General features: G+C 43.3%; 1 protein-coding gene across 1 annotated transcript in view; it reads right to left on the reverse strand.

Moving 5' to 3' along the window:
• The window catches only part of PCNX2 (pecanex 2), a 111268-nt gene that overhangs the window by 71856 nt on the left and 13334 nt on the right, over positions 1 to 26078 (reverse strand). The window contains exons 9-13 of the mRNA XM_080997832.1: positions 21306 to 21438; positions 11752 to 11894; positions 10676 to 10829; positions 10551 to 10583; positions 4715 to 4886 (exon numbers count right to left, since the gene is read on the reverse strand). Coding sequence (XP_080853958.1) covers positions 4715 to 4886; positions 10551 to 10583; positions 10676 to 10829; positions 11752 to 11894; positions 21306 to 21438 — 635 coding nt within the window. The remainder of the gene's footprint in view (positions 1 to 4714; positions 4887 to 10550; positions 10584 to 10675; positions 10830 to 11751; positions 11895 to 21305; positions 21439 to 26078) is intronic.

The following is a 26078-nucleotide window of genomic DNA, read 5'->3' on the forward strand; positions in this document are numbered from 1 at the left end:
GGTCATAGTTCCAGTTCAAGAAAAAAGCAATCAGACAGCTATGTTAACAGGGCCGTAGGGAGGCTGTAGAAAATTGGGTCTCAAATTGCACACAGACTGTTTGTTCTGCATCTTATGGTGGGGCAGGGGGACACTTTGTTATTTCTGGCAATTTCCCCTGTGAATAAACCATGTGTTACTTAAGCAGACTGGGCAGGCTACATTTTTTATTCTAATCTGCCATGAAAATGAAAATAAATGGGCCGGGGGAGCAAAAGTCATTTTGTGCGAACTTTCGCATCTTACTATACAGCACCTGGCACACTGTTACTTGGCTCCTTTCTTACAAGGTGCCAGTTCTTGCATGGCTCAGTACTGGGCAAGCACAGTGAAGGCATCCAGCTTTGTAAACATTGACCCAGGAAGGCCTTCACGTTGAGAGAATTAAGGCGGGGTGGGGGAAAGGAAGGTTTTCTTATTCTAGGCAGTTAACAACGATTTGTAATATGACGTCCCTAAGGGATTCTAATGACATGCACCTTTCCAACAGAAAACAAAAGAAGATATCAAGCTGTCTAGCATAAAATTAAAATAAATGTGGTGGTGAGATAAATCCACTGGATGAATCATGTGCTTATGCTGGCATTCATTTGCACTCCTCTCTTGAGCAGCTGTTGAACAGGTATATGAGCTCTATTATGAGTACATACTTGTATGTAAGAACATAAGAAGAGCCTGCTGGATCAGGCTAGTGACCCATCTAGTCCAGCAACCTGTTCTCACAGTGGCCAAATGCCTGTGGGAAATCAGTAATCAGGAGTCAAGCGCAAGAGCTTCCAGCTACTGGAATTCAGAAGAACTGCTGGCTCCAACTGTAGAGGGAGAGGACGGCCATCATGGCTAGTGACCCTCAACAGCCCTCTCCCTTCATAAATTTGTCTAATCCTCTTTCAAAAGCTATCCAAGTTGGTGGCCATCGCTACTTCCTGTGGCAGTGAGTTCCATAATTTAACTATGTGTTGTGTAAAGAAGCACTTTCTTTTATCTGGCCTGAACTTTCCAACGTTCAGCTTCATTTCATGTCCACATGTTCTAGTGTTGTGAAGGGTGGGGCACGGGGAGAATCACAATCCACTTTCTCCAGCTTTGTGTAATTTTAAAAACTTCCATCATGTTGTCTCTTAGTCACCTTTTCTTTAAACCAAAAAGTCCCAAACTTTGCAACCTTTCCTCATAGGGGAGCCGCTCCATCCCTTTCATCATCATAATCACCATAATTTATTATTTATACCCCGCCCATCTGGCTGGGTTTCTCCAGCCACTCTGGGCGGCTTCCAACAAAATATTAAAATACAATAGTCCATCAAATATTAAAAACTTCCCTAAACAGGGCTGCCTTCAGATGTCTTCTAAAAGTCTGGTAGTTGTTTTTCTCTTTGACATCCGGTGGGAGGGCGTTCCACAGGGTGGGTGCCACTACCGAGAAGGCCCTCTGCCTGGTTCCCTGTAATTTGGCTTCTCACAGTGAGGGAACAGCCAGAAGGCCCTCAGCGCTGGACCTCAGTGTCTGGGCAGAACGATGTGGGTGGAGACACTCCAACGCCGTTTAGGGCTTTCATCATTTTGGTCGCCCTTTTCTGAACCTGTTCCAACTTTACAATATACTTTTTGAGGTGAGGTGACCAGAACTTACCACAGTATTCCAAATCTGGCTGCACCAAAGATTTGTATAATGGCATAATGATGTGTTTTCAATTCCTTTCCGAATGATCCCTAGCATGGAATTTGCCTTTGGCACAGCTACCGCAAACTGGGTTGACAACTTCGTCAAGGTAGCTAACTATGATCCCAATGTCTCATTCCTGGTCTGTCACCTCCAGTTTAGATCCCATAAGCATATATGTGAAATAAAGATGATTATTTTTTGACCCAACATGCATCACCTGACACTTGCCTACATTTAATTGTATTTGCCATTTTACTGTCCATTCACTGAGTTTGGAGAGGTCCTTTTGGAGAATGGCACAAGAAGACTAGCTTGGCACTAGGGCTTCACGGGCTTTTTGATGCCATCAGCCAATGCACCAGTCAAACTCCTTATCTCTTATTTATTAAATTCTTCCAACCCTAAGTGCTAACTGATGAGCAGACCGAATCAACAGGTTACCAAGCAACTATAGGAAATAACAAAAACACATCTGCTGGAGTCAAAAGGCCCATTCTTCAGTAATAAGGGAACCATTTGCCCAATTACACACTTATTAAAATGGGAAATTAAATCCATCATTAAAATAGGGTTGGAGGAGAGAATAAAATTATATTATGCCCCAAAAGCATAATATAAGTGACCCTTAATGAGGAAGAGGCCAAATGTTGAGAGAGAGAGAGAGAGAGAGAGAGAGAGAGAGAGAGAGAGAGATTGTTTGGCAGACAAGCCATTTCATTGTGAGAGACTAGAACAAGAGAACTGTAAAACTGGCGTGTCAGAACTGTAAGATATATGTGCCAGTGCTTATCACAGAAAGGCCGTATCATTCACTGGTGGATTTCCGCTGTTGCTGTCGGAATCTCATCAGTGGCCGCAGGAAGTCAGTATATCTGCAGGAAGTCAGTATACCTCCAGTATACCTGAAGGAGTGTCTCCAACCCCATCGTTCAGCCCAGACACTGAGGTCCAACGCTGAGGTGGTTCCCTCACTGCGAGAAGTGAGGTTACAGGGAACTAGGCAGAGGGCCTTCTCGGTAGTGGCACCTGCCCTGTGGAACGCCCTCCCATCAGATGTCAAGGAAATAAGCAACTATCTTACTTTTGAAAGACATCTGAAGGCAGCCATGTTTAGGGAAGTTTTTAATGTTTGAAGTTTTATCGCTTTATTATTATTATTATTATTATTATTATTAATTATTATTATTATTATGCTGGGAGCCACCCAGAGTGGTTGGGGAAACCCAGCCAGATGGGTGGGGTATAAATAATAGATTATTATTATTTTTAAGTCAAGGAGGTGACCTTACAAGATATACCCAGGGAGTTACCAAACCTCAATGTTCCTCTTTAGGGCTAGGTCTGCCAGAGCCCTCAGGGTCAGGTTGTGGAGCCAAGCAAGCTTTGGCAGGTCTAGGGACTAAGGCCAGTGTTTTTGTTATGTCAGCCGGGGTGGAATCCAGAACAAAAGCTATCTGTTCACCAGTGTGGTTCAGTTTCAGCACCATCCAGAACTCATAATACAGTTACACTATGCAAGAACACAGCCACGTAATGTCCACATCACTCATGGGAAGTACTTCCCCTGTTGGACCTAGCTTTTCTATTTTTAAAGCTATTTTTATTGTTGAAAAACGAATAAAAAACATACAAAAATCAACATCAAATATCAAGCATTTTTAACATAAGAACTAAAAGAAAGAAAAGAAAAAGAGAAGACTTCTGATTCTCTGTCTATCAGCTTTAAAAACTCTTACTTCATAATAACATGCTTGATCTTGAAGTGGCTAACAATCCCCACCCACCCCCAAGAATAAAAGCAAAATTAGAATTTTTAAAATACATAGAGTAAATGTTTATTTATTCACATTTCTATCTCAGTTTTCCTCCGAGGAGTTTAAAGCATCTGAAACATGGTATTGTTAAATTTGGTAAATATGCACCCCAAAAGCACACTGGGTGTTTTCACAGCACCCTGAAAGGTAGGCAGAAATACAACTGGGTGGACCTCTGTGGCAACATCCTTACTTTGGCACAATGACAGCGAATGCCCAGTCCCTTGTGCTACCTACCCTATGTTACTTCCAATAGCAGAAGACAACACAGAATGGTCTCCAGTGTTGTCCCTCCAATGATTGAGAAGTTTCAAGTTACAACCCTACTACTTCAATGCATCTTCCAGAGGGGTCAATTTGGAGCAGAGAAGTAATCTCAGAGGGGTATTTAACCCTTTCACCACTTTTCTATTGGAATTTTCTCACCACGCTTCTCCCCATCTCTCAGGACTCCAGCTGCATTTTCTCCTCCACAAACATGCATTTGGAGCAGCTGGAGGAGGTCAGCAGGGTGAGGTGGGGAGAGGAGACATGGGGCTGCTTGGGGAGGGTGAGCAGCAGCAATATATCTTAAAGAGACGTCCCACCTCTTTTCAGGCTCTTTTTTAAAAAAAGCAAAACAAAACATGGCACTGCATAATAAAGACATTAAACAACACCTGAACATTCCTAACATTCTGAAAATACCCCCAGAAATTATTAGAACTTCAGCAGCATCTTCCATTACATCAGGGTGGGGAACCTTTTTCAACCCAAGTGAGCTTTCGCTACCGGGCAACCTTCCAAGAAGAACATGGCAGTGATTGGCGAGACCAGAGGCAAAAGTGGGTGGGGCAACAAATGTCAATTTTTTTTTTATTTTTCTTGTAATTTTGAAATTATCAATAAATATAATTTTTTTTAAAAAATGTCATTTTTACCATTGCATAGTAGGATGTTTCTACACACAGGGCCAGTGAGGGGTGTGAATTGGGGGAGTTTTTGTGGGTCAGATACAGAGGCCTGAATTTCCTTGTCCCTGCGCTACACAGATCAGAGGTTACCAGTGCTTGACCATGTACAACACACAAGACATACATCCATGTTTAAAGGTTTATTCTCTACCACATTCTGAACCCCAGAGATAAAAAGCAAAGAGGCAAAAGAAGTGACAAAATAAGAGCATCAGACTGCCCATTGTTAATGTTTAACTCACCAATCACATGGTCTCTGGCTGCCCGAAATGATCCTGGTGAGAAGATCTTCAAGCCATATACCGTATAAATAGGGGGACTTTTGTTTTGGGATCCTGCATCTAGCAATAAAATAAGGCCACACAATATACAAAAATACACAGGCCTGCTGTACGTTATCAGCTGGTTGTGCCCCTAGAAAAGCAGACAGACAAAACATATTTATATTTAAAGCTGCCATTATACCCTTTCATACACAAAGTGCAAATTTTCATATCGCAAAACATGAAAAGTACAAAACTTAGGATATGCATCTCAAATATCAGAGAATAGCAGTATATTATGATTTTCTTTTTTATTTCAAAATCCAAATGTATATGCCATTACACTACAATGGCCTGGTTTGTACATAATCCTGAACCATAGTTAAAATTAATGGTTTAAAGCAAACAAGCAATGCGCTGGTATTCACTGTGTGCAAAAGCCTGCTACTCATCCACGTCAAGGCAGAGTTTATTTTGACACAGTTTAATGCTACATGTGAACCAGCTTAATAGCAATTATATGGAGCCACAAGTCTTGTACCATTGATGCCATGGATGAAGTGGTCAAAGGATCATACCATCGCCCCACTTTTGTGGGTGTCTCTTGTAACATTATGTTCAGCACCCTGGGAGCTGCTGTATTGCGTGTTCTTTCCATGCTGCCCAGCATAAGGTTACCAGACGTCCCCGTTTCCTGGGGACAGTCCCCGGATTTACAAATCAGTCCCCATACAAAATCCACTGAAGTTGAAAAGTGTCCCCGGATTCATTGAAAAAAAGCTAGTATCCTTAGTCCAGCAATGCCAGAAGATCTTGGATACGTAGGAAGATCAGTGTTGATTCATACTGGAAACCTCAAAAGTGGCAGCAGGAGAAGATGCGATCTTCACTTTTCCTGTGCGCTGTCAGATACCCACTGGTATGGAAGGACACAGAAAGGATCCACATAGCAGCTCCCTGCTAACGTAACATTGGCAGGGGCACTCCACCCCCAACTAAGAAGTCTGTGCAAATTTTCAAAACTGCAAAACCCACGGAAACAGCCTGAGATGAAGAGCACTTCTAGCTCTCACATAAAAATCCTGGGGGAAACCACTCGGGGACAGTTATGCCAAGTCTCCCCCAGCTGTTTTAATACTGAAGGGCAAACATGTGGGGACTCTAATCATTCTTTAATTTCCCTGCTGTTGTGTGTCCTGGCATTAGCATCAACCTGCCTTGTGTGCTTTCACTTTAATGCAATTCTGTGAATTATGAAGAAGTACAATATGGCAGCCTGTCATGCCGACTTGCGGAGCCGTTCATAAGGGTGCCTGTGCTTCCATTTGCATGTATTATAAAATGTGAAAAAATGTTGGTGCTTGTAACACATTATGAAGCACTGCTCTGTTTCAGATCTCTTATATATGTGCCTTGCTTTTCCTTTTTGCCATGGAAAAAGCTGCTGTAAAGCTATCTGAAAAATATAAAGGAGGTTTTGAAAACAACAACAAGAAGAAAAAGACTTGGGCGCAGAAGAGAAGGGAAAGTAGAAGCGCAAAAACTTTATGGAACTTTCTTCCAAAGTCCATTCAGATTTTCAGGAGACTGGTCAAAATGATCTCCTTTCACAAGGTATTTGGGGAAGGGTGATCTGGTTAGCAGAGAAGTCCCTTCTGTTTTTTGACGATGCTGTTTAGTGTGGTACTGATCCAGTTTTAGAAGACTTGTGCTTTTGTTGTTATGAGGCATGTTGAGGGCCTGAATGTTGCATGGACTGGAAAGTACTTCGGTCGGAACACCTATGGATTGTGTGACATCAATTAAACCTTGTCTTAGCTTAACCACTGGCGGAGGAAGAGGGGTGCAGGGGGAGCGCACCATCCCCGGCAAAGTGATCCTGGTGGGATGCCATGCTCCCAGGACGTGTACCAGCTCTGCCCCCGCCTGCTCTCCGCCCCCCGGTGCCAGAGCATGAAACTCCGCCACTGAGCTTAACATGACGGCTAAAAGCAGCGTGGATGAGCAAAGTAGCTGCACCCTCTTTTCCAGTCCCCTGTATGTCCATGCAATCCCAAGGTTTGGTAGGATTTGCCCCTCTGCAAACAGAAAGGCTCCTTCTTCTGTGCAATGAAGGAACTGAGATCCAGTAGAAGCTCCCTGCTGGAGAAAGGTTGTATGTGAGGTGACTTTTGTTGATTCTGCCTTCGGCCCTTGCCCGTCGAGTTTCTTCCCACACAGTTCCAGAGGGTCCCCTAACACTCCAAACAGATTTTCAGGAGGTGCATAGGAGGCTGCAGAGAGAATTAGCTAAAGTGCTTCTCCCATTCTTCCACAGGACCATCTTGTGGGTGGAGATCCATCCAGATGTTCATAGGACTGAGTTACTTGTTTGGATAATATAGCTGGCGATAGGAGTGGAGAGGGTGCTCATATTACAGTCATGATGGGCACAACAGACACCAAGTCTTTCTTCCCAAAGCTTTTGCAAAACAGGGGACATGGAGAGCCTATAATTGCACAGCACGGTGGTTTGAAAGAAATGGCCATACTAAAAAGACATCAGAATCAGTGAAATAAAAAATAGGGCAGGTTTCCCTATATAATAGCATTTCATAAAAGAAACCATAAATTTAGTATTTCAATAAAACTTGACTACCACTGCTGAACTTAGGTCCCCAATATTGCATTAGAAAAATGCTTTCATTAAAAATCATTAGGTGCTTTGTCTCTGCCAGTACTTTCAAATCAGGCTTTGATGTTATTATAATGCAATTTTGATTAAGCCAATTTCTTTTCATTTTAAAACAAATGTGCACATTATTAATGTCTGCCCATGCAACTGATTTGATTACCGCTCATGCTACTTTATATGGTTTAACTGACAAACAGAACTTACATTTAGCACAGAGAAAATTACCTCTTTAGCGAGGTCTGAATATTTATTTCTTATAAATCACTGGAAATCATATGTAGTAATGATTGGAACTAGAAACTAATGTGCTCTCTAATAGCAATGCCCAGTTTGCATCTAAGCATGAAATGCCTTTCAGCTCTGATGTATCTAGCAATTCCATATGCTTTGTGATTTATTTATGCTTGCAAGGAAAAGAAACACAATGAAGTTCAGGATTAACTAATTTGCATGTTAGCTGTGACATGAATTGCAGTGAATTTTGACAGCAAAATGACTTGGTGATTTGAGATCATGCAGAGTCTTTAAATTTGAACCCATGGAGTTCTGGATTCAAGTTTTACAGTCTTTCTGACTGATGCAAGGGAGGGTTTATACAAATTTGGAAAGAGCTACAAATGAGCAAGAGAGATCCCAGATTCATTCCCAGTTAAGTGTGGGTGTCACTCAAAAGTTGATAATATTGGGTTAGTGGTTGCAATTATAGAATCTAGAGTCAAGCCCAGAGGGTAGCACTGAGAGAAGTCATTGGCCCCATAGTGTTTATGGCATCTAGTATCACAGGGTATTATTTTCTCATTAATGCTTTTCAGCATCTTGATGAAACCTCTAGAAGCAGTCACTAGGATGAAGTGTCATCAGTGCACAGATGAACCTCAACTCTTACTTCCCTATTACATCTGAATCAGGTGGCACTGTGTGAGGACTGGATAGGTGCCTGGATGCAGTAGTGGGCAAGATAAGGACCAATAAATAAAGCTTAATTCCTGGTAAAATGGGGGAGCTGTGGGTGGGTGGTTTCTGTGTCCAGGGGATTACCTATTCTGAACAGGGCCACACTTCCTCTGAGAGACCAGGTTCACAGCCTAGGGGTACTCCTGGATCCATCTATATCACTGGAGGCCCAAGTGGTCTAGGTGGCTAGAATACCTTTCTATAAGCTTCATATGGTGAGACAACTACACCCATTCCTCAATTCCTGGTCACTGTGATTCAGGTTTGGCAACCTCAAAATCAGACTACTACGTTAATTCATTCTAGATGGGCCTGTTGTGTTTGATCTGGAAGCTGTGACAAGACCAGAATGGAGCTGCCTAGTTGTTGATGGCAGCTTCCCATCACCAGCATATAACTCAACTGCATATAACTAGCTATCATGTCAAATCCAAGATTCTGCTGATAGTATATACAGCTCTGAACAGCTTTGGACTAACTTGCCCCATAACTGCCTGGTCTTTATGCTCAGCTGGAGAAGAACTGTTAAGAGTGTCACATGATGCTTGCTTTCCTTCGACAAAAAACGGGGCATTCAGTATGTCTGCATCCAGTTGTGAAGCCCCTGCCTTATTCATATTAAGTAGACACCATCAGTACTTTGCTTCAGATGTTTGCTCAAGACTCATCTGTTTACACAAACTTTTTTTGATATATGGCTCAACCCAGTTTCTATTGTGTACCACAGTCCAGATGTTAAGCACTTTTTTGCCGTTTTATGGGTATGATAACTGCCTAGATACTTTGTTTATTGTGTGGCATATGAGCATATAAAATAAATAGGTTTAACAACCATAGAAATGCCATTCTGTCTATGCTCAACAAGGCAGACACAATTAACTAATTCAACCAGCACTGTCAACAATTTCAAAATAAAAATAAAAATCAGGCTTCCAACCATTTGTGAAACACAAACACACACAATACTAGAGTATGTGAGTTCAAGGTTACACACATAGTGCTGTATCTAACGATATTGTCCACTGGTACTCATTGAGTTTTATTTTACATATTATATTGTATGTAAAAGTAGCAAATCAATTATTTGCAGGGGGTGTGTGTGTCATCATTCTTCTAATCAGCATTAAGCCTAGCCAGCTGATAACCAACAAAATAAGTCTCTAAATGGTCACATGCCACAATCCTTTTTACTTTTACTGCAGAGAATCAAACAGTACATTAAATTCTACCTGGAGCCTTGAGTGAGGACAAGTTAAAACTGGCAAACAATTGAATTTTCACGGTGGTATGTGTCATTCATTACAAAGGACTTCTGCCTTGAATTCATAGTGACCATAGCTAATAAATGTCCAAGAATTCTGTACACCAAGGCCAATTTTAAAAAGGCAAATCCTTATTCTCTGCTTACTATGATAATGACTACCTGGATTTTTAGAACCCTCTATAATGGTCTGTGGGCAACTTTTGATATCACCTGTGTAAGCCCAAATAAGTAGATGAGCAAGTAATTGCATAACTCATCTTACCAGAAACCCATTTAACATCCAAAACAAATGATTCACGCAGCAAAACTGGGGGAGATGTGTGATTTCAAGATGCACATCCAGCACACATCTCCCCATGGAGGGAAGGATGTGAGTCACTGCTTCAGACAGTGTCTGGAAGCATGGAAAGGGGATGTGCAAGTGATTTGCACATTTTCTTTCAATGCTTCTGAGTAACATCAGAAGCCACACTTTGTCAGCTGGAAATAAGTGGATTCTGTTCCTGCAATTAGCAGATCCCGTGCATCTCAGCTTGATGCCACTTGATAAAAACATTCCTAGTATATATCATAACTCTCCAGTATTGATTCTTTAATTATGCTTCTCCCAAATTACTACAGTACTTTGGTGCTCATGCAAAAAGGGTGTTTCAGACATGCAGAATGACAAAGTACAAGTTAATTTAGCAAGGAGAAAAATGTGTCACATGCAAGTCAGTCAACCTGAGGCTTCTTCTAATTACTCTGTAGCCATCATCAGATTAAAAAAGTCATTTTATTGAGTTTTAACTTTTTAGTTGGAAAAATGGAGTTAGGATTCTAAAGAGATGCCTTGTTTCAACTATTTCCAGAAATTCAGCTGAACCAACTGACAGAATAGATATGACACCGGTAAAAGCTTATATCTGTTGGATGAAACTTACATGTATTGGTGAAGCAGGATCAGGCTGAATGCTCTGAAAACAAAACAAGATTCACCGCATTAGCTATGAGTGAATTACAGGACCCCCACATGTATTTGTTGAATTTGTCTTTTTTTTACTTTTACCTTTAGAAGGGAGTATTGACAGCTTGCCATGATTAGACAGAACAGGAGGATCCAAATGTCTTTACAAAAACCTTGGTTCATAATTACAAAGCCAAGAAAAGAAACAAGGATTACTAGTAGAATTGCCAAAACGTTCTCCTTGATATCTTCTGTCCTATAGAAATAAAACACAAGTATTTAACTCAAAGAAGAAATACAACCATATGTATAACATATCTTTATAGCAACATTAGGGAGAGGAGGGGGCAGGTGCAATGTGCTATCTAGAGAAATTAAGTGAAACGAAAGGGATTTAAGTCCATAACTGTGCACTAACTATTATTATTATTAATTATTATTATTATTTATTGAATTTATATAACTATCCATCTCAGTAATTTGCATCCAGCTTAACCTTCTCTGGATGCCCCAAAACAAATCTGTATTATGCCCTGATGAAGACACAATACTCCATCCTTAGATGGCTTCTTTGTGCAAAGTTGTCCCCTGCCCCCACAACCAAAGGAAACAGAAAAGCCCTTATGAGTGAGAAAGCAAGATGTGTGTACTGAAGTCACAGTACATGCAAAATATTGCTGAGTCAGAGTGACAGGCAAGGGTATTATTTTTTAAAAGGTAGGAAGACCATCAATGTTCCCCATGTTTCAAATTACATGTGATTATTCCTTAGGAGCACGTGCATTTCTGGCAACCCACAGTTTCTGTATGATTGCTACAATAAATGGGTCTATATAAACGTTAGCATTGTCAAAGATATTAAAAACCCTTTGTGCGTTTTCAAAATTAGTTTATTTGCGTTGAAAACATTTTGGTTTCTTGGCATTCCTGAGCAAAGCCCAGCACAAGGCTGCTAGCTGACAATGAAACAAGAAAATATCCTAATGAATTTTCTTCAAAAATATGCTAGTGTTTCACAATTTAATCTCTACCATATCTGCGAGTAGACCTTTCACACTGAATCTCCGCCTCCTTTTAAGTCCCTTTGGTCTACGTCCCAGAATCTGAAATGCCAGCCCTATTCTAAGGAACAAATAAATGTCATTGTAAAATAGTAATTTTTTTTAAAAAAAGTTTACCTGTCTAGCAGGGCCAGCAAGGTAAGTCGATCATACCAGATTTTTATCCATTTGCCAGGAAATACGATAAATTTGTAAAACTGCTTGTTAATTTTCTTTTGTGCCGATGAACATGATGAATCCTCAAGATCTTCACTGAGATGCTTTAAAATAAAATAAAAGATGAATATAATTGTGTATTGCCTAAGAGAAAGCTATGCAATTTCATACCGGTTTCTTTTTCCAGTGGATACTTTTGAACGAGCCTCTATATTGAACTTCTTAAAAATAGATTTCATTTTGCTTGCACCATGAATAAAACCCAATTTCGTGTGCATAGAAAAAACTAGTCTATCTTTCATTGTAGTCATAAGGTTGTGCCACAGACCATTTACAATATACAGGAACAAAATACTTATTGAGCCCACTTCAGCCAAGATTGCTCTTTGACCTTTAGGTTTTGTATGTGATTTGAATCTATCAAACCACAAACTCAATTACAGTAAGATGCTGGAATAAGTTCCTTTGACCTTTATTTCTCTGAAGTACTAAAATTGTTTTCTAACTACTCTCTGCTCCTTAAAAAACATTGTTCAATTTAATCATCGGTTAACCTTTCGGAATCAAAACCACCATCTAAAAAGTTTAACATACTTTCTAATGAAAAATTACCACAGTAGAAAATAAGCTATGTTTTCATTGGGCAGTCAAATCCTGTTTTAAAGTTACAGGTTGACTGCTATCCTGCCCCTGCCCCAAATCTAACAGACGTCGACTTCCAAAGTAATACTTGCATCAATGGTTTGGTTCCTACAATGCTATAGTCATGTATTACATTACATCAGAATAAGACATTCAGATGGAATAATACAAGTTAACAAGGCCAGAAGTTGACCTAAAACAAACCCTAGAGAGGATGTTCTCCACTCTAGAATCCTTGAGTTCAAAAGCCAAAGTCTGGAATGGAACAGGCAGAAAGCCCCATTTTATTTCATTTGTTTCTATTGAAAAAGTGAGTAGACTTTTGAGTGAAGTTTTGATTTTTTTAAAAAACCCCATTCATTTCCCATTCACTTCATTCATAGCTCATTAGTGAAAAGGTGTGCATTTTTAAACTGCCTATAACATGGGTACACTTCGTCCTATCTTTCTGGAATGTGGTAGGTCTGATCCTTTGGAGAGTTAGAAAGAGGCTAAAAAATACCATGCCGTTTTTCAAAATGTAAAACACAAAAGTTATAGGCAGCTGAGGAGTATGTAGCTAAGTTTCACTTAAGGCAGTAGAAAACGACAGTGAATGGGAATAATGAAAATGAATGAACTAACTATGTATCGGCTGTGAAAACAAATGAAAAGCAAACTGATGAATAATGAAATGAATTAAACCCACTCCCATATATAAAACAAAAGATAAAATTTTACCACTGAATTATAGACCAATCAATCAGTTTGATACTGTTGCTAAAATATATGTGAGGTATCTGTTAGTTAAACTTGAAACCTGGACAATAGAAAATAACATCTTCATGGAAGAACAAGAAAGATTTAGGAGCAGATTCTTCATTCTGCACAACTGCTTCATGCTGAGCCATCTAATACATAAACATTCAAGACTCGTGAAAGGGTTATGTCAGGGAACTGCCATCGGAAGGAAGGGAAGTGAAAGGGCTCACACAGGTTGGGAGAGACTCAGCAGCTGAAGAGGGAACCAGTAGGGGGAGAGGAGCTGAGCTGAGGGAAAGGGAGCTGGAGGGATGGCTCAGAGACACTTCCAGCGAAAACAGTGGGGAGGTTTCAGGACCTCCTGTAGGGACACCCACTCCTCGCCGGAAACTGTCACGCAGAGAGTCCAGAAGACGTGTTTCCGTTAAGGAGCTTTTATGTTGGAAGCGATTCCGAAAGCAACCACTGTCGGAATCTGCCAGCGACTGACGGAGCCATGTTTAAGGGGCTCCGTTACAGACAGAGGTTTGCAAACTTGACCAAACTCTGAGGGACTAGGATTTTACACACAAGCAGCTCATCGTCCCATCACAGCATTCCGACAGACTTCGTGAGCAGCTTGTGCAGGAGAAGGCATCATGAGCAACCCAGCCGGAACCGGAGAAGCAGGAGCTGGAGCGGGTCCAAGCCTGGAAGAAAGGTACCGGGTGTTGGAGGTCCAGCTAGCGCTGCAGACGGCGAGGCTTGAGGAGAGGAGGGCTCAGGATGCAGACAAAAAGGGGAAAGACACCCAGCTCGTCAGAAAGGTACCAGGATTGGTGCAGAAGTTTGGGGGGGAGCCCAAAGACTATCATGGCTTTCGGACAGAGATGCAATATGCCCTCAATCTGCAGTTTGATGAATTCCCTGACGAGGAATCACGAGTGGCTTTCGTGATTGGGCATCTTGAAAAGGGGGCGAGAGACTGGGTTAGACCCCTGATGGCAGCGAATAGTGACGTCCTAAAGGACACGATGAAGTTCTTTCGCGCCATGGATCTGATGTTTTCCAGCGATATTGAACAGGGAGTGGTCCGCAGACAGTTAATGGCTTGCAAACAGGGGAGCCGATCTGTCCGTGAGTACTGGACTGAGTTCACCATGTTGATCCATAAATTGGGGTGGGATCTATCGGCGGAACCCATTCAAATGCTCTTTGAAGAAGGGCTTTCTTCGGCTGTGAAAGACGAACTTTCCCGGGCGCCCAGGGCGGAGTCTATGGACCAGCTGACCAAATCAGCGCTGACCATAGGAGCGCGCCAGGAGGCGAGAGCATTGGAGAGGCGGGAAAGGAAGGGGGAACGTTGGAAGGAGTTCCGCATTCCAGACATTCCAGAGCCAACTTTCCCGCCGGCAGAGCCGATGGAAATCGGAACAGCGCGCGCGCGCGCAGTTTCAAAGCCCAGTGAGGGGGGAAAGAAGGAGGGAAAAGGCGCCCGGAAATGCTATCTCTGCCAACAGCCAGGTCACTTTGCCAGAGTCTGCCCCCAGAGGAAGGAATGGCAAGGGATGGTAGGAGCTGTGGAGGGAAGAGAGGAAGAAATACCGAAGCAAGTAAAAGCCAACGCCTGGCTGCCACCGTCGGGGCACAACAGCCAGGCCAAAGAGCAGTGAAAGTGCCCACGCCAGAACCTCCTAAACCCGCCCTAGTGATAGAAGTGGCGCTAGAGCTGCCAAACGGACACCCTCTAAAGATAAAGGCGCTGTTGGACTCAGGCAGCTCCTGCAATTTCATGAGCAAAGAGTTTGCAGCTGAACACCAGATACAGACGATCCCTTTAAGCAACCCCCTGCAGGTGACCACGATCGATGGCAGGGAGCTGTTGGGAGGAGAAGTCAGCTTGCAGACCGTCCCAATGATAATGAAGGTGGCAAGGCACACCGAACTGATAGCGTTTAATGTGGCCACCTTGGGAGGAGCTCCCATTATATTGGGGATGAGCTGGCTAGCGTTACATGATCCGCTGGTGGGCTGGCATCAGAGAGTGGTTTCTTTTGGTTCAGCACATTGCTTAGAACACTGCAAAGAGGGAAAGGGTTTGGCAGGGGCCCAAGCCACCCTAGCAGGGACTGAAGTAACGGAGAACGTGAAGGTACCACGACAATACGCAGATCTCCGCGACGTCTTCAGCGAAAGGGAAGCTGACCAACTACCCCCGCATAGACCCTTTGACTGTCAAATCAATTTACTCCCTGGGGCACAGCTCCCTGTAGGCAAGCTGTACGCCATGTCAGACAGAGAGATGCAGGAGCTAAGAGAGTTCATTGACAAGAACCTGAAGAGAGGGTTCATCAGAGAGTCCAGGGCGGTGGGGGGCAGCCCAGTGTTTTTTGTGGATAAAAAAAACACGAACAAGCCGAGGCTTGTGTGTGACTTCAGGGCCTTAAATGCAGTGTCAGAACCAGTGGCTTTCCCTATGCCCAGGATTGACGACATTTTGACAAGGGTCAGGAAGGGAAAGATTTTTACTAAACTGGACCTAAGGGGGGCGTACAACCTGATACGAATAAGGAAGGGGGATGAATGGAAAACCACCATGTTCACCCCTTTGGGGGCATTTGAATATTTAGTTATGCCCTTCGGCCTACAAGGAGGCTCCGCGTGCTTTCAATCGTTTATGAACCACGTCCTGGGGCCTTTGCTTTACAAGAATTGTGTGGCCTTCTTAGACGACGTGTTGGTGTATTCTGAGAATGAGGAGCAGCATGTGAGAGACGTCAGAGAAGTGTTGAGCAGGCTGCAAGCCAACCAGCTGTGGGTGAAACTGGAGAAGTGTCAGTTTCATACCAAGGAGGTGGAATTCCTGGGGTATCGCCTGTCAGACAAGGGATTGGCCATGGATCCCGGCAAGGTCCAGGCGGTGCTGGAATGGAAAACACCCAAAACAAGGAAGGATGTGCAGAGGTTCCTAGGATTTGGGAACTTCTATCGTAAGTTCATCCGAAACTTTGCCCACCTGACGGCGCCCATTACGGACTGTCTCAGCAGTAAGAAGAAGTTCGTTTGGACTGAGGAGGCGGAGCGAGCATTTGAGGAACTAAAAAGGGCCTTCGCCTCGGAACAACAACTCCTGCATGTGGATTTACAAAAACCGATGAGAGTGGAAACTGACGCATCAGACAGAGCTATTGGGGCGGTGCTTCTGCAGCCAGGGAAGGAGGAGTCAGAGTGGAGACCGTGTGCCTTTTTTTCGCGAAAGCTGACCAAATCCGAGAGGAACTACACGGTGTATGACCGAGAACTACTAGCCATTCATGAGGCGTTCCGGAGATGGAGGCACCTGCTAATTGGCGCACAACATAAGGTGCAAGTGTGCACTGACCACAAGAACCTAGAGTATTGGAGGACGGCACGAGTGCTCAACCAACGGCAAGTGAGATGGGCCCAGGAGTTCTCCAAATTTAACTTTGAGATTTGTTACGTGCCAGGCCCAGAGAACATTAGGGCGGACGCTCTCTCACGCAAACCTGAATATTTGGAGGGGGAGGGAGCACCCGAAGAGAGACATGTCATTCCAGAGGACCGCTGGGTGTGTGGGGCGGCATTGGTGGGACAAAGAGAACTGGTAGAGGAAACAGAGAATGATGAATACGCCCAGAATAAGCTCAGAGGTCTTAGGGGTGAGGGAGAGGAACCAGGGGGTTTCGAGGAAAGAAATGGAGCTTTGTATTACAAAGGGGCACTGTATATCCCTGAAGGAGACTTAAGGGGGAGGGTACTCAAGCAGTTGCACGACAGCCCCACGGCGGGGCATTTTGGACAACACAAAACCATGTGGTTGGTCACCAGGGAATTTTGGTGGCCTAAGGTGAGGGAAGATGTACGGGAGTATGTAAGAGGGTGTGAGCAATGCCAGCGAGCCAAAGGGGAGAGGCGGGCACCGGCGGGGCTATTAGAACCCTTACCAACCCCAGAACGACCTTGGGAGGCAGTGTCGATAGATTTTATGACTGATCTGCCGAAGTCCAAGGGGAAAACAGCCATCATGGTGGTGGTAGACCTACTAACAAAGATGTGCCACTTTGTAGCCTGCTCGCATGCAGTCACGGCGGAAGAGACAGCGAAGTTATTTGTAGAACACATTTTTAGGTTGCACGGGGTGCCATTGAGGGTGGTCTCAGACCGAGGAAAACAATTTACTTCCAGGTTCTGGAGGAAGCTCATGAGCTTACTGCAGGTGGAGGTCAACTTTTCGACTGCCCGGCACCCTGAAACCAACGGGCAGGCGGAAAGAGCAAACGGGGTCCTCCAGCAATACCTGAGGTGTTATGTCAATGACAGAGAGAATGACTGGGTAGAAAAGTTGGCGCTGGCGGAATTTGCCTACAACAATGCCGAGAATGTGTCCACAGGGATGAGCCCCTTCTTGGCTAATTATGGGTGTCATCCCAGGGCTTTCCCAGGGGGAGAAGGGGAGAGATGGGGTGTCCCGGCAGCCGAGCATTTTGTAGAAGAAATGGAAGCAATCCATCGTCAGCTCCAACTCAACTTAGAAAGGGCGAAGGAAGAATACAAGAGGCAGGCAGACAAGAACCGAAGGGAAGGTGAAACCATAAGGGTGGGAGATAGGGTGTGGCTGTCAACCCAAGGGTTGCCGTTCAAAGGAGGTTGTAAGAAATTAAGACCCAGGAGATTGGGTCCCTTTGAGGTCATTCAACAGGTCAACCCAGTGGCTTTCAGGCTCCGGTTACCCAACCACATGAAACTGCACCCAGTATTTCACAGGTCGTTACTGTCACCGTATGAGGGGGGACGAGAAGGGATGGCCACTCGGGGACCGGTCATAGAAGAAAGGGAATGCAGCAGCCATGTGGCAGAAATCCTCGACGCCAGATGGAAGGGGGATCAGGTGGAGTATTTGGTAGCGTGGGAAGGAGAACCGGAGTCAGAAAACACTTGGGTAATGGCAGAAGATATCAATGACGAGGTATTGATAGAAACGTTCCATCAAAGGTTCCCAAGGAAACCTCAGCCTGTGGAGAGGTTCCGGAGGGAATACTTTGGGACCACCGATGAGGAGGAGGAGTTGGAAGGATTCTCGGAATCGGAAGGGGAAGGGGAGATGGACTCTGAGGAGGAGGAGTACTTCGAGACCAGGAACCGCAACAGGTGGAGAGAAGTGTTCGGGACATCGGAAGATGAAGGAAGTTCATTCCGGGGTTTTGCCTCCTCACCGCCCGTAGAGGAGGGGGCGAGAGGGGATGAAGGGGGCCCTGGAGGGGAGGTGGATGTCAGGGAACTGCCATCGGAAGGAAGGGAAGTGAAAGGGCTCACACAGGTTGGGAGAGACTCAGCAGCTGAAGAGGGAACCAGTAGGGGGAGAGGAGCTGAGCTGAGGGAAAGGGAGCTGGAGGGATGGCTCAGAGACACTTCCAGCGAAAACAGTGGGGAGGTTTCAGGACCTCCTGTAGGGACACCCACTCCTCGCCGGAAACTGTCACGCAGAGAGTCCAGAAGACGTGTTTCCGTTAAGGAGCTTTTATGTTGGAAGCGATTCCGAAAGCAACCACTGTCGGAATCTGCCAGCGACTGACGGAGCCATGTTTAAGGGGCTCCGTTACAGACAGAGGTTTGCAAACTTGACCAAACTCTGAGGGACTAGGATTTTACACACAAGCAGCTCATCGTCCCATCACAGGTTATTATCTGCAGTATCTGTGAATTTGAAAGCTGCTTCGGAAACATTGTTGTGGGTCAAGCTATCCAGCACCAATATTGACCAATGCCTTCTGGTTCTTTTCTAGATGCTTTGTTTTAACACCTCCACGAAGGGAAAACTATCTTTGTAAAGGGCTCTTAGTAGATTTATTTCAGCTGATAGGAGGGGGAAGCAAGGATATGCTCTGACTTCCTTTTTTATTTTTTTAAAAATGTCAACAACATTGTTCTTTATGTGAAAGATGAAAAATAACTTTCTCCATCAGTTAGTGAAGAAAAACTCCCCTTCTCCTTTATGAGGATTATTCTGGCCAGATTTTGGAAGGTTTCTGGCCAATCTGAAGCATATGGTCTAATTTAAAAAAACCAACAAGTAATAATGTCACTTATGCATAGAAACCCCATGTTAGGGTGAAATTTTTACTATTTACTTATGGGAACTGCAACAAAATGTGGAGTCATGTTTACTCTGAACTTAAAATGGTAAGCGTAATGCTGGTGGTCAACAAAAGAGGTTCAAAGACTCTCTCAAGGCAAATCTAAAAAAATGTAGTATAAACACCGACAACTGGGAAACACTGGCTTGCAAGTGCTCCAATCGGAGAACAGCCTTTACCAAAAGTGCCATGGACTTTGAAGATGCTTGAACTCAAGATGAAAGAGAGAAACATGCTAAGAGAAAGGCACGTTTGGCAAACCCACACCGTGATCAATTCCCAGCCGGAAACCTATGTCCCCACTGTGGAAGGACGTGTGGAATTGGCCTCCACAGTCACTTATGGACTCACTTTTAAGACTGTGTTCATGGAAGACAATGTTACTCGGCTATGAGTGATCACCAAAGAGGAAGAGGAGAAATGCATGCATTGAAGTAAAATGGAGTCTTTTTGTTGTTGTTTTACTTCTCATCTCATTCATTCATTAATTAATGGAGATCTTCCCTTTTTTTATATTTGTGATGACCTATAGTTATAACCCAAAAAAGCTGAACTGAATTAAAACACATGAAGTAATTAAATGAAAACTTTTTGCATGCACATACTTGCTACCATGAGGCAACATGGGCAAGGGCGGAAAGCCAAATTTTTACTATTTACTAGTAGGAACTGCAAGAAAATGCCACAGTGTGGATTCTCCCTGTTGTTGCTCCCCTTAGGAGTTTCCCCACCTCCAAAGGTTTTGCAGACCTTGAAGTTCCCACAAGTCTGCTGATACCTGCCTCATGTGCATGGATGGTGGCATTTTGGCTACATAAACAATGGCACAGGAAGTGGAACTGGAGCCAATGGACGGTAGAGCCAACTAATTCTACTTTTGTCCCCATCCTCCTCCTTGCTGAGACTAGGGAAGAGGAATCTGTCAGGTAGGGCCACCCCCTGGGCTTGTTGCAAGTGAGAAATCAGGAAGGTGGGGGCTGGCTGAGGGCAGACTGAAGCTGGTGAAGAAGTGCTCCATTTGCCCCAATATTCCAGGCTCCATTGTAGCCCACTTAAGTTAGGCTGTTGGCCCAGGCCATCAAACTCCTAATCCAAGTGAAAGAGCCCCAACAGATGCCCCACCACCCCCAGGAAGCACAGAAATGTGTGTGTGTGTGTGTGTGTGTGTGTGTGTGTGTACACACATACCTATACAGTTGTACCTTGGTTGTCTAACGCCTTGGTACTCGTACGTTTCGGCTGCCAAATGATCGAAACCTGGAAGTGAGTGTTCCAGTTTTCAAACATTTTTGGGAAGCCAAACATCCAATGCAGCTTCCACTATTGTTTTTGGAACGCCTGCATAATCGGAAGGCAATTGGAAGCTGCGCCTTGGTTTCCGAACATTTTGGAAGTCGGATAGACTTCCGGAACTCATTCTGTTCGAAAACAAAGGTACAACTGTATAAGATTTCCCCACCTGTACTCACACAGCATTCATCCCAAAAGCTATCCTACAGAAGCAATAGTTATATCAGATTTGCCAATTCACAAACCTTGAACCAAAAACCCACAAAAGCTTCACCTATATATACACTTCAGTGTATCCTACACAAAGGCAAACGCTCCTTACACATTTCAAGACAAAACAGCTCTTCATCAGGAGATTAACTAAAGAGATAATGAACAATAAATGAATATATTAATACAATGAATACATAATCAGCCTGATCCAGACAATCAGCAAGAGTGGGGTTTTTAGAAAAGGTTCGCTCTGACCCCATCAGTAAAGAATGCCTTCCTTCCCTGCTGGGAGTATTTATGGGATCTTTTCCGAACAAGCATGCAAAAGTAGTCAAATATCCTGAAATAACTGTCAAGTATGTACATCAATATTTACATGATTATTAAACAAGTCACCCTAATCCCAGCAATAACAGAAAAGGCCCATTTAAAAGAAATCTCCTTCCCTGGGACATATTTATACGAAGTGTTAGGAATTGAGATATTACACGGTACCCGTTGGGTTTCGGAAAGGGTTCTTCGTGCCACCATCAGTAGCAGCTGCTGTTGCAACGCACTTGGCCCGTGATCAGAAGATGCTTCTTGGCTCTCTGAGGTAGTTGTACTAGAGGAGCTGAAATGGGTTTCACTGCGCACAAAAGAAGATAAAGGACTAGAATTAATTTTTAGTGAGTGCCTCATTAAGGCACTGAAAAGACTATGGAGATTGTGGGAGTGTTTGTACAACCTGCAGCTCCCCAAATGGTTTTATGAAACCTCACCCCAGTTTCTGCAGAGCGATTAAAACCTAGGCCACTCAGTACCTTAGAGGTCACTGTCTGGAAGTAGCATTTTGCAAGGATAGGGAACCTCAGTTATAGAGACAGTTTAGAGAGGCTTTTTATACAAGGATGATGGCAATGCAGTAGTCATAAATCATGGAGAATGCTTTCTTTGCAGAGGTGAATATATTTTGCTTATTTTATTTCATATATATATATATATATATATATATATATATATATACACCACTCAATCACCAGAGCTTCTAAGCATTGTACAGTGAGATTACAAAGAGCGCACAGTGGATTAAATCAATTAAATTAATCGCAGAAAGGGAGACTGCATCTTCCGCAGCCAGCTTCTCTGCCTCCTGGTCTCACTCTCCAGCCCCCGCTTCTGTCTTGGCATCTGAACGGTGCTCTGCCATAGTCTCTTCCTGTTCACTAAACTCGCTACCTCTTCAGCTTCCACCACCGACAGTCTACTCCTTCCACCTCTGACCACTCATTGTTGTCCCACCCTGGCTCAGAGCCTCCAACCTCTGGTAGTTCCCTTGGGGGTTCCTTGGCTGCTGCCTCCAGCCGCTCCTCTGCATCCAGCCCATCCATGACATTAATCTTTAACTTGCACTAGAACTCCCCTTGGGACGCGGGTGGCGCTGTGGGTTAAACCACAGAGCCTAGGAATTGCCAATCAGAAGGTCGGCGGTTCGAATCCCCGCGACAGGATGAGCTTCCGTTGCTTGGTCCCAGCTCCTGCCAACCTAGCAGTTCGAAAGCACGTCAAAGTGCAAGTAGATAAATAGGTACTGCTCCAGTGGGAAGGTAAACAGCGTTTCCGTGCACTGCTCTGGTTCGCCAGAAGCGGCTTATGACCCAGAAGCTGTACGCCGGCTCCCTCTGCCAATAAAGCGAGATGAGCGCCGCAACCCCAGAGTTGGCCATGACTGGACCTAATCAGGGGTCCCTTTATCCTTTACCTTTAGATCTCCACTTGGTGAATTAGGTCAGGGTTTCCCTTTACCCTTTACCTTTAGATCTCCACTTGGTGAATGTGTTTTTGCTAATCATTGGGTGCCCAATCCACCAGGCACATTCTCTATCATGGATGTGCACCACATTCCCTCTGCTTCTTTTCTTGCTCAACTTAGTTTTGGCATGTTCCCTCCCCCACCCCCACTCCTGTGTTGTTTAAAACCTCTTCAGTCTGAATGCTATAATATTCACACACTTGACTTTATTTTTTAAAGTACCATCTCAGATGACAGTGCATAAACAGTAAGAAGTCTAGACACTGTGTTAGTGTTTTATAAGTATTTAAAATATATAATAAAATAGTACGTAAAAGATGCACCCCCCAAAATAACACCATAAATGTAGGATCTTGAAAAAGAGGTTTGGTATTTCTAAAAATCTGCTGTGTTATGTAAATAGCTACCACAGACAATTAATATCTGCAATGGAATAATGAATGCATTTCGAAAGGTAAATTAGCAACTACCAATCTACTTGACAGGCATGTTATGTATGCATGACCTCTGCAAAAGGTATACAGTGCCCTCTACTGACACTCTAGAAATTAATTCATTTACGGTGTGATTTTGTACATATCTTAATTTGGTAAGGAAAGCAATCTAGTGCATCTGTTGCATTATAGGTACATCATGAGTATCCGTAACCAGTACACAGGAAATCCTGTTGCTTCAGGGAACGTAGATTGAACCAAAATGACTAAACCTGTGTCAACTGGTATTTTAATCCAAGTACTGAGGGCCTCAGATACAGAAAAAAAGCAGCATGCACAAGGCACTCTACTGAAATGGAGAAACAAGTTTTTAAGGCTGCCATTCAAAACACACTTGCTAGGGACTAAAGCGCCAAAGTGGCTTAATTCCAAGAAACCATATGCAGGAGGGTACTGGAAATCTCTACCAACTCTTAATTAGGCTGCAAATGGAAGAGGAACATGGAATTTTCAGCATTCAGGCTGCAAACTTAGCTGAGAGTTAAGCCCCAATGAATTCAATGTGACTTCCTTCTGAGCAGACATGCACTGGACTGCCCTGCCAGTTAAAAACTTGCTTGGTTAATTATTCAGATAGTAATGTAAAAATAATGTGTTGTTGACACTTGTTGCACAAGACCATAAAGCCAATCTTTAGTGAACTAGTCCATTCACTCAACTGATTTTTTTTAAGTGTTTTGATTGATTTTAAAAGGTGCCGATCCCAGATTAATTGGAAAGCAGATATAACAAACAACAACAACAACAATTTTAAATAGAAACATATAAAAGCTGAGGGTGGCACCCATCATCTGAAATGAGGTATTCCATCTTATGGGGAGATGCCTCTCTTAACATGGGACCTGCATATGCCTGGTGTGATTTTTATAGATTTTTTAAAATATGTATATAAATACAGATCTCACTATCTATACACAATGCATTCTCAGCAAATCATTTGGCGAACATTCCCATAACAAGTCACTTATTCTAATTTCTAATGCATTTCTGGCCCTGGGATTTTGACCATAAAATGATGAAAAAGCCTGGGAAAACCCAGGGAAAACCTCTGAAACTCTGCAAATGGCAAACAAGGAAGGAAAAAATGCTCTCTTATTTATCTTATCTCCCCCCACCCACCTTCGCCCCATGGTTTCTGGTGAAATGGCCGCTGCGAAGCAGCAAAACACAAAACAGTAAGGCTTGGTTAAGGCTGCTTATTTGTTTACAGTACTAAATGCAGGTCCAGCTGTTTGGATATCTGCATCTGCAGTGTGTACAACAAGGTTTGGGGACTAATTTGTTGTGTTTGGATAAGTGAATTTTCATATGACGAGAGTTAGGATAGTGAGAATTGTGTGCACTTTTAATTTAATGATTGTTTTCCCCATGTTTTTAGCAGTTCTTATTTTTATCTGAGTCTTTTTAGGGGAAAAGGTGGGGTGTAAATAAATTTTATATATACAGACACACATATCTCCAAGTGCTGTTAAATTGTATCTTTGTTAACTGCAATTGTTCAGGATTGTACCCCAAATAATTTCAATCACCTTTACTAGCACTCTCTGAAAAATACTTCAAAAGATAGATCAAGATTAGGAAGATGATAACAATTCTTGCCATTCTGTTTTCTCAAGAGACCCCTCCTGTTTCTTCAGAAGATTGATGTCCCTCCCTTATGACCTTCTAATCTAAATGATGCACCAGAGTTTAGATCACTGCAGAGATAGTCGCTCCTTGAAAGGCATTTGCTGCCACCATGTGGCAATGCTTCCCCCATTCCTTTTCTTCTTTTTCTGTAGACTTCTATGGCATGATCTAAATTGCCAGCTGTTGAGTACATTAATAAGTGCCAATAAAACTTAACTGCAACATTTTTCTCCTTCTCTGAACATCCAACATAGGATATATTATATGTTGTTTGATTTGCATGGGGGCAGGGGAAGAGACCGGATACAGTTCAAATCATCTTGGCATGATAGACTAACTACAGAAAGGAGACTCTTTTTACTTTATCATTTCTAAGCAATTACTTTTGAATAAATGCTGTCTGAAATTTTTACTTCCATGCTAAGAGACACATGAAAGTACCAAGCCAGAAAGGAAGACTGGTTGATCACAAATGAGGAAGGAAAACTGGCTGTTTATCATAGTAATAATGGAATAGAGTTTTTAGAAGAGCTCTGAAGCTTTAAATGCTAAGCCTAAAAGGAGCTTTCCTACAGCATAAGGAGATATCCAACATGAAATAGTCTTATGTCACAGCTTAGATTTCATCATGATGTAGCTCTGGGCTGGTACATGTCTTTGGATGCAGAAGGCCCCAGGTACAATCCCTGGATTCTCCAGGCAAGGATGGAAAAAGATTCCTGTTTGGAACCCTGGAGAGCTGCTGGACAAGATGAATCACTGCTGTCTCTTGGTATAAGCCAGTTTTCTATGCTGAACTTGCACTGAGGACTCATTTGTAGCACAACCAATGACATAAGTTTCATGTGTCTAGAGGGTATCTATTAAAAAACAGCAGTTATAGTTAGGGTTGCTAATTTGTTTCTTTAAAAAAGCCCAACAACATCTACTGTGTCTTTAAAAGCAACTAGATCTACAGATCTGAGCAGGGCTAAAATGTTGGCTGTTCATTTCCACAAATCAAGTGGATGCTAAAGGCGCAAGAGAAGGCTAGGCTGGGTTCTCTCCGGGCCCATTTGTAATTCCAGTTCCAGTGGGCACAAAGAATGACACAGTACCTTCTCCGTTTGCTTCAAATGCAGGAAACATACTGAGCAAACATCTCCTTCGTGTGAATGGAAAGTTTCTCGACACTGGAGATAGATGGGTGGTCCCTGCTCTCCCAGAGCTGTATGTGCTCCACCTACTTCCTCTCTAGTTTTGGATCAGATACATCATAGGAAAAGATGGTTTAGACCACAGCCCCTTGGGCTTGCTGATCAGAAGATCAGTGGTCCAAATCCACGCGGCGGGGTGAGCACCCATTGCTCTGTC

This window comes from Podarcis pityusensis (genome assembly GCF_964106645.2).
Source record: "Podarcis pityusensis genome assembly, chromosome: 3".
Lineage (NCBI taxonomy): Eukaryota > Metazoa > Chordata > Lepidosauria > Squamata > Lacertidae > Podarcis > Podarcis pityusensis.